General features: G+C 54.9%; 2 protein-coding genes across 15 annotated transcripts; both read right to left on the bottom strand.

Annotated features, from left to right (window-relative positions):
• Window positions 1–36: 36 nt before the first annotated feature.
• On the bottom strand, window positions 37–1602 carry AURKAIP1 (aurora kinase A interacting protein 1). Of its 5 annotated transcripts, none has more exons than XM_033432659.2 (4): window positions 1488–1602; window positions 1021–1110; window positions 303–748; window positions 37–207 (listed from the first exon to the last, which is right to left on the bottom strand). In XM_033432659.2, exons 2-4 carry the CDS (start codon window positions 1070–1072, stop codon window positions 106–108), a joined length of 600 nt encoding a protein of 199 aa, XP_033288550.1. In that variant the 5' UTR covers window positions 1073–1110; window positions 1488–1602; the 3' UTR covers window positions 37–105. The 5 variants fall into 5 exon arrangements, with proteins under 5 accessions (XP_033288550.1, XP_012389455.1, XP_012389456.1 ...); XM_012534001.3 differs by lacking the exon at window positions 1488–1602 and adding an exon at window positions 1302–1478; XM_012534002.3 differs by lacking the exon at window positions 1488–1602 and adding an exon at window positions 1316–1477.
• A 1628-nt stretch (window positions 1603–3230) lies between these two features.
• Window positions 3231–11435, bottom strand: CCNL2 (cyclin L2). 10 transcript variants are annotated; one of them, XM_049698945.1, is made up of 12 exons: window positions 11061–11428; window positions 10622–10696; window positions 10244–10442; window positions 9340–9460; window positions 8340–8404; window positions 5767–5866; window positions 5473–5577; window positions 5249–5390; window positions 4907–5003; window positions 4694–4805; window positions 4516–4608; window positions 4232–4369 (listed from the first exon to the last, which is right to left on the bottom strand). In XM_049698945.1, exons 1-11 carry the CDS (start codon window positions 11383–11385, stop codon window positions 4522–4524), a joined length of 1428 nt encoding a protein of 475 aa, XP_049554902.1. In that variant the 5' UTR covers window positions 11386–11428; the 3' UTR covers window positions 4232–4369; window positions 4516–4521. The 10 variants fall into 10 exon arrangements, with proteins under 10 accessions (XP_004272326.1, XP_033288547.2, XP_049554891.1 ...); XM_004272278.2 differs by lacking the exon at window positions 4907–5003 and having other exon boundaries at window positions 3231–4369; window positions 10244–10353; window positions 11092–11435; XM_033432656.2 differs by having other exon boundaries at window positions 3231–4369; window positions 4694–5003; window positions 11061–11426.
• Window positions 11436–12252: the final 817 nt, after the last annotated feature.

Genomic DNA, 12252 nt, shown 5'->3' with positions numbered 1-12252 from the left:
CCCAGGCAGAAGAGGATCCAGGCCAGCAAGAATGACTAAGTTCTCTGAATATTTATTACAATGGGTCATCAGCAGTAACAGGGCTGGGGGAGGGACACACGAGACTCATTTGCCCTTCAGGTAGATCTTGGGGGTCTGCCAGCCTGCGGGGGCTTCCTTCAGGCCCGCCTTCAGCCAGATGCGCCTCAGGTCTCTCTCGAACCTTATCTGCGAGGGCAGAGAGAGGGACCACCAACAGGTCTGCGGCACAGCCACGCACCTCAACCACCCTGCCCAGCTCTGGACCGAGGACCCACGCTCACCTGCTTCCGTCTCAGGCGTCCCTCCCTGACTTTCCGCCGCAGGAACCGGGTCCTCTTGACCAGCTTGCGGTACTTGTGATGATTCATCTTCCGCCGGCGGATCTTGAGCACGTTTTTGCACTGTATCTGGGGTGCGTCCCAGACGTCCTTACCCCCCTGCTCGAACCCTTCCCCCATCTGGCTGGGCGGACACTCATAGACTTGGGCTGGAGACACAATCTCTGGGGCCCCAGCATCCAGTCTGGGCAGGAGGTAGCGAACGGTCAGCCAGTTCTCCAGGGGGCTGACACACATCTTCCTGGGGACCAGCATCTCCTCAAGCTCCATGTGGACCCGCCGGTCAGGGAGGGAGGCAACCCCACTTGGGCCTATTGGTTGCATGCTGTAACGAGGCCTGCAGGCATGCCTGCCCAACACCCCGCAGACAGGCCAAGGCCCACTGCAACCTGCAGGAGACAAGATGGCACAGTTAGTTACTGCTTGTGGGGCTACACGACCTATGCACGGCCACCGGGTCTGGGGAGCAGAACCTCCTGAAGCCCTGCTGACATTCTCAGGCCCAGACTTCCCCTCTGTGAAATCTGGACGTTTACGAGGTAGTTTGTGGCCGGGCCCCGCCTCCAGCTGCTGAGGCACAGCAGCGGGGGGAACTGAGCTGCTGACCACATTCCTAACCCAGGTGCGCCTCCCGCCCATCTGCCCCCACGGGGCCTCTCACCTGCCCGGGGAACAGCCCTGAGCAGCTGGGAAGTCAGGCGCACCATGAACATGGTCTGTGCTTGGCGGCGGCCCCAGGCACTCAGCCGAGCTGGAACACAGGTGCACGCCTAGGTCACTCCGGGGACTCCGGTCTCGCCCTGATTCCCGCACCCCGTCTCCCTCACCACCCTATCCCACCACGAGAACGCTGCTTCGAGCACGGCTCCCTCCCTCAAACCCTCCGCCGCTCCCCAGCTGCGCGACTCTGGGCAGGTACTGACTCCCTGAACCTAGTTTTACCCCGAGGCGCCCACCGCGCGGGTGGTGTGGACGCTCGGGTCTTAGGCCCCGAGCCCCAGCCGGCCGCGGTCGCCTCCGCCTTCCCTGGAACCCACACGCCGCGGCCTCACGCCGACTCTTCCCAAACGCAACCGGTAGTCTCAGCTGGCCATTCCGCCGCCGCGCTAAGGCACTTCCGGTCCGTACCTAAACTGGCCCCCAGCCCGCGTGGGCCGCCCGCTGGTTCCTACGGCCAGCGGCCCCTAGCGCCCCACGGCGCCCCGCTCCGCGTCGGTGCAGGTCCCACCCGGCCCAGAAAGCGACGGTTTCCGGCCGGAGGAACCGCCCCCCGCGCCCCGCCCCAGCTCCTCCCACGGCTCGCCGGCTCCGCCTGTCCCTTGCGGAGGCTAGAAAACTACATTTCCCACAACCCCGGGGGGCCCTCTGCGCCTGCGTGGCCCAAACTCCCGTCGCCCCCCCCAAAGGGTCAGGGGCCCGTTGTCCCGGGAGGCCGGAAGTGGCGTTTCGGGACTGCGGAAGGGACGTTATCCCGTCGACGGAAATAGGGTTTGCAGGGGCGACGGAAGTGGCCCGAGATACTGCGGCTGCTGGGGCCGGAGGGGAAGAACCGGAGCTGCCGGGTCTGCGGGGCGTGGCCTCCACCCCCGAGCCCTCCTCCCGAGGATGGGAGGGAAGCTGGCAGACAGGTGACGGCGGCTCGGCCCGGGCTTCTGCAGCCCGGACGCCAGGAGTGCCGTGCCGGGCGTTGGGGGCAGAGTCGGGGCGCCGTCAGGAAGGGCTCGGGGGTCTTGGACCCGCCGCCCCATCCCTTTGGCTTGCAGCCTCCTCTCTCTGCCAGTCTGGATAAGCAGAGGAGGCCCCGCGTCTAACGCTTTTTGCATAGGTGGAGCTTTTTCCTTCCTCAAAGCAAACAAGCTCCCATCCTGTGCCCATGGGAAGTTTTTGTCCGAAAACCAAAAGAAGCCTCCGTGGAGCATGGTGTTTGGCTAAGACCCAGCGTTGCTCCTCAGGGTAGGGGGCTCCGAGGGCACCACTTCACCCATCTAGGCCAGAAAGGCTCCGTTGTCCTCGCTGAGGTTGGCTAGGATGGCAGGATCTCAAGAATGGACGTGCGGGGGCTCCTGCTGGCACTGGGATGTGGGGAGTCTCATTGGCTCTACTGGGAGGCTTGCTTGCTTCCAGTGAGTCTTAGGCAGGAAATGGCCAGGCCTGGACACCCCCAGGCCCCAACCTGGCTAAGCGGGGAGTGGACGATAGGCCATTAGGAAGGCAGAAACCGTAGGCTCCCGGCCCAGCTCCGTAACTGAGTCACCAGAGGACACCCTTCTGCCCAAGGGACTGCTTCCGGTTACCAGGTCGGAAGGTCTCTGAACACGTCCTGGAGCCCACCCCTCCCTCCAGCTGCACGGCCTCCCCAGGCTTTTGTGGTTTGATCATAAGAGTGAGCCACCTGCACCCTGGGCACTGACCCTGCCGCTTTCACACCTTGGCTGTACTGACTTCAAGCACCTTTCTCCAGGCCCACTGGCTCCAGGAAGGCCACGCCTCCCACCCACACAGCAGTGCTGGTCTGGGGAGAGCCAACACGGGGCACAGGACAGGCCCAACAGCCCTCGATCTGCACAGAGCACACGCAGCACCCAGAGAGAGGCCCCACACCCATCCTGCTCACCTTCACCACCAACCTGTCTACTCGCCCGCCACCCACTCTGACGGAGGACCCCACCGGGGTGATGCTCCTCTGGGGTCCTTGTTCCTGGCTGCTGCCAGCCTGACGAAACCTGACGAAAGCGCATTACAAACCAATGTCCCTCAGGCACTAGGGAACTCCAGACCATTATGTTCTTTTCAAACCCTCCCTCTACCCCACCAGCAGCAGACAGTTCAGACTCCTCACAAACCCTCACAGAAGAGCAGGTGCACAAAAACTCAATACAAAACCCAACGCTTTAATGAGATGAGAGACGGCAGCACAGACGTACCAGTAGAACAGGTACTGCCAGCTGTGCACGGGAGCAAGCAAGCACGTTGACAAACCACAAACCCTTTAACATTCCAAATATCCTGAGTAGAGAGAATTATGTTTATTTAACCACATAAAATGCATATATAGGAAACTTCTCTATTTAGGAGCTGGTGGCCTGCACTCAGCATTGCACAGATAAAAATATACGACTTTCAACACAGATCTAAATACCTTCACATTTTAAAAATCAGAATTCTCTACACAAGTTTTAAGCTGACAGAATTCAAGTTCTGAGTTTTCGTATATAGCTTTAACTTGTATTAAACATGTTTATTTACAACGTGGACAGAGTGAGGGGCTGTTAAGGCCATTTTCTCATAGTGAAACATTGCAAAATACGTACATAAGTACAACCTAATATAGGCAAAGGTTCGAAAAGTCATTTTCTTGGTTTAACGTAATTGAGTATCGGTATGGAAGTGAAGAGACAGCCTGTCGTAGCACCAAGCCACGCCACTGGGACGTGCGCACCCCGCCTTTGCAACCAGCAGGGCTGCTGCTCAGGCGGGCGGGGTGAGCTGGGCCCGGGCCACACTAAAGGGCGGCTTGCTGGCCTCTCCATTCCATCTCCAAATTCATCACACAGTCCCGAGTCAACAACCATTTCCAGAAAGAGTCACGCCCCAGGGCCAGTGGCCGAGGTGGGCATGCCGAGGGCCGAAGGGCAGACCTTCAGGGAGCCTGCCCTCACCTCCGGTGCCTGCTGTGTCCGGGGTGGTCCCGCTCATAGCGATGGCCCGCTCGCTCGTAAGAGCGAGAACGCTCCCGTCGCTGGTCTCTACAGTAATGACTTTTCTTCTTGTATTTTCCAGAATTATCCGCCCGTTCCCGTGAGCGGCTCCGAGAGCGGGAGGAGCTCCGGCTCTGAGACTTGTGTGGCTTCTGGGCAGAGTACTTGCAGTCCTTGGACCTCCGGTAGCTCCTTACTTTGGAGCCTTTGTAGGGAGCGCCCCGATGGGCCTGTCTGGGTGGGGAGTCACTCCGGCTCCGTGAGCGGCTCTGTGACTTGGACCCGCCAGATGTAGAGCCGCTGTCGCTTTTCCTGTGAAGGAGACCACTGGGTGGATGACCGCCCACCCCGCCCACCTCTGGGTCAGGAGCAACTGTCCTGAGGAGAGGCCACACCACCTCCCAGGGAAGACACCCACCCTGCCAGGTGCAGCCCCAAGCGCCCCGAGCGGCACACACCTTCTCTTAGGAGAAGCGGATGGCGACGGGGACCTGGAATAACTCTGCTCGTGACTCCCACTCCGACTTCGAGCCCCTCGCCCCCTCGGCAAGCTGAGAACAGGGCGGAGAGCAGAGTTTCAGACCCCACGTCTTTGCAGCCAACCCCAGCGGCCCGTTGGGGCACGCGAACACTCACCCGTTCACCGGGCTGTCGGCCTTGGCTCTCTTCACGCCCTCCACTTTCCTCCGGGCATTCTTCACAGAGAGTGGGGAAGGCTTGTCTCCTTGGCCTTCCTTGGGGGATTCCGCTAGAATCAAGTGTGAGAAGTTACAACCCGACAGCTGTTCTGCTGAGAAACGGGTCAGCCAAGCAAGGTGGGGCCTCTCCCGCAGGACTGCCGCTGCCGACCGTGACTCCCTGCTCCCCGCCGGGCTTGGAACCACCAGACGCAGGAAGGTCACCCGTCCCGCTCCTCCAGGACCGGGGAAAGGCGTCACACCTAACTCTAGAATATGACAACATGATCTACTGCTCCAGATTTATGAGATTTTCATTAAAGACAAACTATTTGGCTAGACTGGGTGAACAGCCATTTCAGGAGCCTGTCCATACCCCTTCCTACTGAAAACAGAAACACAGACGTCCTAGGAGCCCCCCAGAGTGCTCAGACTAGCTGTAGACGTGATTCTAAGAGAAATCGGGAGGAGAGGGCCACCCCTGAGAGGAGCACACGCGCGCCCTGACGCTCACCCGGCTTGGGGGCAGGTGAGAACCGCGACGTGCTGTCCAGCACCTGGGTGCCGCCGGGCAACAGGCCCTTGGCTTGTGCCTTTGCCTCGTCAAGGGCGTACCTGCGCTTCTCCACTTCACCTTCCAGGTGGGTCAGGTCAACCTAGAAAAGCCAGAGTGCAGGATTCAGACCAGATGCTTCCAGTCAAACACAGAGGAACACGTGACGTGAAAAGACACAAAACCTTTTTCCGAGTATATAGCTGCAGAATTTTTAAGCAGATTTCTTGAATTTCTTCTTCAGTTGCTCCAAACAAAAGAAACCAATGGGGACGATTGGGCAAAGGGATCTGTAAACACAAAAAAGTAATCACCGTTATACCTTTTTTCATTGCCGACAAGATTCTCCGGACAATAAAAACAAGCCTGCCGGTCACCAGCAAGTAGGCTTTTTACTGGCTCCAATGAGCATAATTTGAAGCACAGTATGTAGAAGTTCACTGGGGTCGGTGAATCCCCCGGGGTGGCCCAGCACTGACCTCCAGTGTCCGGGCAGCAAGATAGATGCAGGCACAGGCGATGCTCTCAGGCTGGAACCTCACAAAAACGTCTGTGCGAAGGCTGTCATTCATGTAGTTCCTGAAAAGCAGATGCAGGAAGAATTGCAACGCCCGTGGCAATGCCCACACCACCTGTCTGCACTGTCTAAGTCAAGTCACTGCTCCACTAAGTAAGTCTACTGCCAGGACTTAGAGCTAGACAGTCCTGTGAATCTCACAAGTTCATGGAGAAACGTTCTAGCTGCTTCTTCTGAATACACGACAGGAAGACAGGGAAATAACTGAAAAAATTTTTTAAAGCTGGCTGAATGTCAGACAATATGTGTTGCTATGAAAGAGAACCGACTTTAACTTTACTTTTCCCTCTCAACCTTTGGCCTGCTCTCATGCAAAACACAGTGCCTCAGAAAGATGTCTACTGTGGCAGTTCAACGTATCTGATTAAGGAAACCTAAATGCTCAAAATCCATGGTGCAGAGAAACATGCAAACTCAAATGAATGGGCTCAGCACAAAGCCTGCGAGGGCCTTTCTGAGACAAGTCGTCCTCTTGCACTCCTTTTCCGGGGAGAGGTGCTCACGGCGTGGCTTCTTCCACACGGGGAGTCCACTTGAAAAGGGGGGAAAACGCCCTTGGGTGTATGGGAACATCATGCAGAGGGCTCAGTGCCCCAAGGGAAATCCTCTTCTCAGGCTTATCAAAGAACCGTTTCCAAACTGTCCCATTTCAACAAGGAGTCTTAAAATGAACATTCATAAAATCACATAAAAGCAACAAAATACTACAAGTTTCATCACAATCAGGACATTTAAAAAACTTTATCACATTTTAGAAGATATAAAAATACAAAACATTTGCATTTTTAAAAAAATTAAAGAGTTTTGACATTGGCTACATTTTCAACATTGTCATTTAGATATATTTCTCTAAGATTTAATAGACCAAAAATCAGATCTCACCTTTATCAACATTGCAAAAACAAAAGACTAATTTCACAAGAAAACAGTTGCACAGGTCACGTATTTAGTGCTCGTAACATCCCCCCATGGTACCAGGCTCCATCCAGAGGGGAGCCAAGTCGTGCTGGGGTCTGACTGATGCACCCCCCACCCTGGTTATCTCTGCCCAAAATCCTGGAGAAGGTGACCTACAAACCCACGGAGAAATTCCTCAGTGATAAATTCTCCGTCTGCCCACTAGCAGCACCTGGCTCTGAAGCTCTTGCTCCAGGCACACAGAGGGGACCAAGGAAAAGCCTGTGTGATGGAGCCAAGGCCACATGTCCCGAGAGTTGCAAGTAAACGGTTCAAACATTTGATAAACATAACCGTCAGTAACTTTTTTGGTTCTAATAAGAAAAACTTTAGTATTCAGATAGTGATAATATTATTAAACCGTTTACTCTTAGGTCCTAAAAAAATACAAATGAAGTCCTCAAAACATATACTTAAACTTAAGTGCTATTTTTGAAATAAGTCACAATATAAAAAGTGTCCATGGAATGATTTAAAGATGCACACCTTTTACTAGACTGTGTCAACACTTAGTGCTGAAAGAGCAACTCTAGGACTTTCAGAAATAAAAACACCATCCCACACTTGTCTGAACTCCCACCAGCCAGTTTTCACAGCTTCCCATTTTTTTTAAAGAGAAAGGTACTGCATCTTTATTGCACAGGTAGAGCAGTTTCAAATGGACAAAATTCATGTCAAGACAGTTATCAACTCTAATCAATACAATTACCAAGCACGACAGAGGATTAACAAGAAGCACAATCGTCAGAGAACCACAGCAGCAGTGGGCCAGCACTAGACTATCGTGCGCATACCACCATCTAGAGCCAGCCTTCGGCGGAGAGCCTGCACTGGATTGGCTGAGGACGGCCGCTGTCCCTGCACCGAAGCGCTTGGACAGGAGAGGAGAAGTCTTAGTCACTTACCCTCAGAGGCTACCCTTTGATTGAAAGAGTACAGAAAAGAAAAGTCAAAATAGGTTCTCCATTAGACACAGCACAGCACCAGACAATTCAGGCAGCAAAAATATGACCCTTACACACTTCACTCTGTGGGAAAGCACCCAGCTCTGAACTGTTACTTCAGGCTTCGCTTCTAGCAAATGCATTGTTAAAATCAGTCCCCAGATTGTAGGAAGGCTTTATACCCCCTCTTCCTCCCATAGGATTCCCTTGACCGAGGCAGTCAGAAGCAAGTTCACGGTACCGTGAACCTCTAAGTCCACATTACCGTGAACCTCTAAGTCCACACTGGCAGCTGAGGGAAAGACCCCTACGTGCCAAGTCCATAGCCCCCAAAGGGCAGCCCAGTGACTGCTCTCCTCCAGGGGCAGGGCGGGTATCGGCCACCTTACCGTTCCACCAGTGCCTGATATCTGGGGAGTCTGGCTGGAATTTACATGGCAGGAACACTGGGCACTCAGACAACTCCAGCCCACAACCAAGTCATGGGACCGACTACCCACTGCCCAAGTGCCTCAAATCAACAAACTCCTGCACTGCCCTGGCTGGTCTCATAAAACAAGGAAGGCCAACTCACCATGAGGTCTGGACCAGGTGTCGGTTACGCTCACACTCTAACACCTGAAGGTACATAACGATTATCTGGAAGATATGGGTCAGGCAATTATTATCAAGCACCTTGAGAACCCAGAATTCAGATCTTGAGGGCATCCATGCAGCAAATAAGGGCCTCGTCCTAGATCCCAGGGGTGGCTCCCGGTCGCACGCCCCGTGCACAGCTCAGCTGGAGGGGAGCTCTTGCCGACGTGCCCGCTCCCTGCTTCTGCAGCCAGGTGCCACGAACGCGCGTGAGAACCTAGCTGCACCCAAGTCTGTCTCGGCCGGAACAGGGCTGATGCTCATTCTCGTCTTCGACACACTTTCCACCAGTGAGATTAGCCTGCCCTGAACATTGCTGTACCCCAGTCACCAACGTATACAAAACGTGGTGTGAAAATACTTTCAGCAAATGAAGAAAAAGCTCTTAAACGTGTGGTGAGTAATCTACCGAGATTCTGAACTAATACCAAGAGAAGATATGAGGAAACCCCGAGTAAAAAAAGGATGGAAACAGAGATGAAAATAGCACTCTTCACGTTTGAGTGTAACATAGAAGATATACATGGTATCGTATGCTCAACTGATACACAGTGCAAAATAGCTTTCGTTCATCTCCAAATAAAGGGTTCAGAATTCTTCCAATTCCCCAATAAAAGAAAATAAGGTTATTACTAAAGCAGCTTTAGAAAAACAGCTGTTGAGAAAGAAAAAGTAAACTGACAGATTTCATTTTTACAAGTTCATCACCATTTTTGAAAGCTCAAATTTAAAAGATGCAATTTCCAAAACTTTTAGAAACATACTATTAAGATAAACATGATACAAGAAGACTAATAAGAAAACAGTTATTTTCCAATTATAGATAAAAACTGGAAAACCAAATGAGGGACACATTTAATCCTTTTCAGTTTCCAATCTAGGTGAGAATGAAGCAATGACTCTGGTGGACTCACGTGGCAGCTGGGCCTCATACCCACCTTGTGAGGGTGCTTCACATGGACGCAGAAACCCAACTCTTTGAGAACTCGCCTTTCTGCCTTTATAATTTGATTCTTTAAGTTAACATAATCTTGATCCAACAGTAGAGGCACAGGTTTTCTACAAATACAAAGCACATGATCTGCATAAGGCTCAAATAAAACAAAGCCTATCAAATCCCACGGGTTACCCCCAAACAGTGACAATCTAAACACGATACAGAGTCAGGAAGTTTGCTTCCTGTAACTAACAAAACGACACAGTTTTCCTCAAACCCCAGCGCTGACCTACTCACCCCGCCTCAATGACCCTCTCCCTGTTTTCTTTACGGATGATAAACACTGCCTGAACAGAGTGGAGGGTCTCACGATCTCATGGCCCAAGGACTACATGCCGTCCATCCGCCTCAAGATACAAGCAGATGTATTGAGGATGAAGGGAAAACCAAAACACCAACAGAAGCATGGCATTTAAACAGCCAAGGCTGCATTTTAAAAAGGCCCTCCATTAGCTGGAGCGTTGGAAAGCCTGGGCCAAGGATGCTTCTAAATATCCTGCGACGCACAGGACAGTCCCCACAGCAAAGAATCATCCAGCCCAAAACGCAAACAGTGCTGAGGTTGAGAACCCAGTTCTAGAGCATTCATGCTGACGTGGGCAAACCACGAAACCAAGGCCACAGCCAAACTACAGCCACAGCGCCCTGTCCTCCTGACTGTGGTTCCTTCACTGATTAAACAGCATCTGTTGGGTACACCCCCCACCCCCGCCACAGGCGCCACGCCTCCTCCTGGGCACAGGTTTAAAACCTCACCCCCTAAACCTTGTTTCAGAAACGTTAATGTAACGGAATAACCGTGAAAACAGAGACGGATATGTACGACAGGTCTGATAAAAACTCACTTTTTCTCTCTCAGGTGTCGAAGGCGATGAAACACGTTGATGACGTCCCGTATCCGTCTTGGAGCCTCTTCTATCTTGGAGGCCAAGTGAACACAGGCCATTGACACGTGCTGAAACGTAAGCGATGCAACACAGAGATGTTTGTTCCAAGGACGACAGTCTCCAACAGCTGAAGAACGGCGGTTAAGAGCCGTGCACCCTGAGAAAAAGGCCACTTGGAAAAAAACCCTCTGCAGTACAGGGGGCTTCCCAACCCCCCAAGTACAGCGCTGCAATTGGAAGGCAAGTACTCGTTCCTCTGAGCAACGGGCAACGCAACAAACCCAGGTTTCCTGTCAACACGTTTCTGAGGGAAAGAAAGACGGGAGGAAGCCTCACCTCCATGGAATGCTTCACAAAGGACTTGGTGTAGAAGAACCGCTGGAACAACACCTGCCCGGTAGCCATGGCAACCTGCACAAGAGAAAGGTTCCATCCTTTTCAAAACCCAATTTAAAGGCCTCAAAGTTAAATTATTAGGTTTCACGAGACTCCTAACAAAAAGTCAAAAACTAAAATGCTTCCGCGTCCACAAAGGCTCTTCGCGTCCCGCTGCCTCGCCTCCCTCATCACCTCCGGTGGGCGGCAGCGGGGACTCCCTGGGCCTGGGTCGGCCGGTGGGCCCCGGGCCAGATGAGAATAAGGAGCGGGGTCGGGGTCCGAAGAGGGGATCGGCGCTGCGCCCGGGTGCCGGGCGGGGACACGGAGTGGGCTCCGGATAAGGCCCCCCCGCCAACAAAGGGGCCGGCAGCCTCCCCGGCGCCAGCGCGGCGGTTACCTCGGCCCGAGGCTCGCGGCCGCTCCCTCACCTGCGGCAGGCGGAGCAGGATGCCGGCCGCCTGGATGAGCTCGCAGCCCACCACGCGGAGGTCGGTCTCCGTGTCAGTGTCGAGGCCACTCGACATGGACGGCGTGAAGCGGAGCTTGTCGTCCGGCAGGAGGCAGTTCTCCAGAGTGATGAGCACCCCGGAGTACAGCCGGTCCCCAATTAGCACCCCCTGCGACCCGGGAGCTGCGCCCCCGGAGGCCGGCGTGCCGGCCGCTGCCGCGGGGGCCGCCGGTCCCGGAGCCCCGGCCCCGGCCGTCGCCGTCGCCGTCGCCATTTTGCGCCGCCGACTCCCTCTTGGGCTCCTTCCCGACAGGGCGGCTCCCCGAGACGCACTACGGCCGCGACCGCCCCGCCCCGCCCTGCCGCGTGCCATTGGTTCGACCGGCGGGCCACCCGGCGCTCCCTTGCTGCGATTGGCTTGGCCGCCTGTCCATCAGCGGCGCGGCGGACGCCGGAAGCCGGCGCGGGCGGGAGCGGGCTTGTTACCCAGGAGGCCCTGCGGCGCCGGGCTAGACCGCGGTCTCGACCACGACCCGGAAGCACTAGTCGCAGGTGCCAGCCCCGCGCGTGTTTTATGGGTTAACCGCCCCGGTCCGGCCGTGCGGTCCGTGCAAAGACCCGGGAGCTCTCTAGGTTCCCACCGCAGCCCCAGACTCCTTAGGGGTCCGGCGGGTGCTGAGGGGGGCTTGGGGGGCCCGGGGGCGACCCCGCGTGGGCAGGGCCAGGCGGGACGCCCTCTGCCCCGAGGACCCGCGCGGCGGGGCCGGGGGGCGGCTCTCCTTCGGCCTGGATTGCGTCCTTCGGGCATGTGGTCCAGGGCTTGAATGGAGTTGTCGGAGTTTTCCGAGGCCCCCGACCTGAAAGGATGGGCGCACGCGCTAGTAAGTTGTCCCCTAGCCCACACACAGCAGCAACGAGATGCTGTTTCCCTGAGTTAATTTGTGGCCGCCGGCGCGGTCAATTACGTTCTAGCCTTTACTGAGTCCAGGTCTTGGGGTACAGGTATTAACGCCAGATTCCCAAAGTTCTCGCCTTCAGAGCTGAGTCCAGAAAGGAGAGAGAGGATAGCTGTAAACGTTTAATTCGATGTTTCTACGAAGCCACAGTAGCTACAAAGTTGCAAGAGGCATGAGTTCCCCCA

This window comes from Orcinus orca, chromosome 1, assembly GCF_937001465.1.
Source record: "Orcinus orca chromosome 1, mOrcOrc1.1, whole genome shotgun sequence".
NCBI classification, from domain to species: domain Eukaryota; kingdom Metazoa; phylum Chordata; class Mammalia; order Artiodactyla; family Delphinidae; genus Orcinus; species Orcinus orca.
This window is presented reverse-complemented; position numbering and strand designations above follow the sequence as displayed.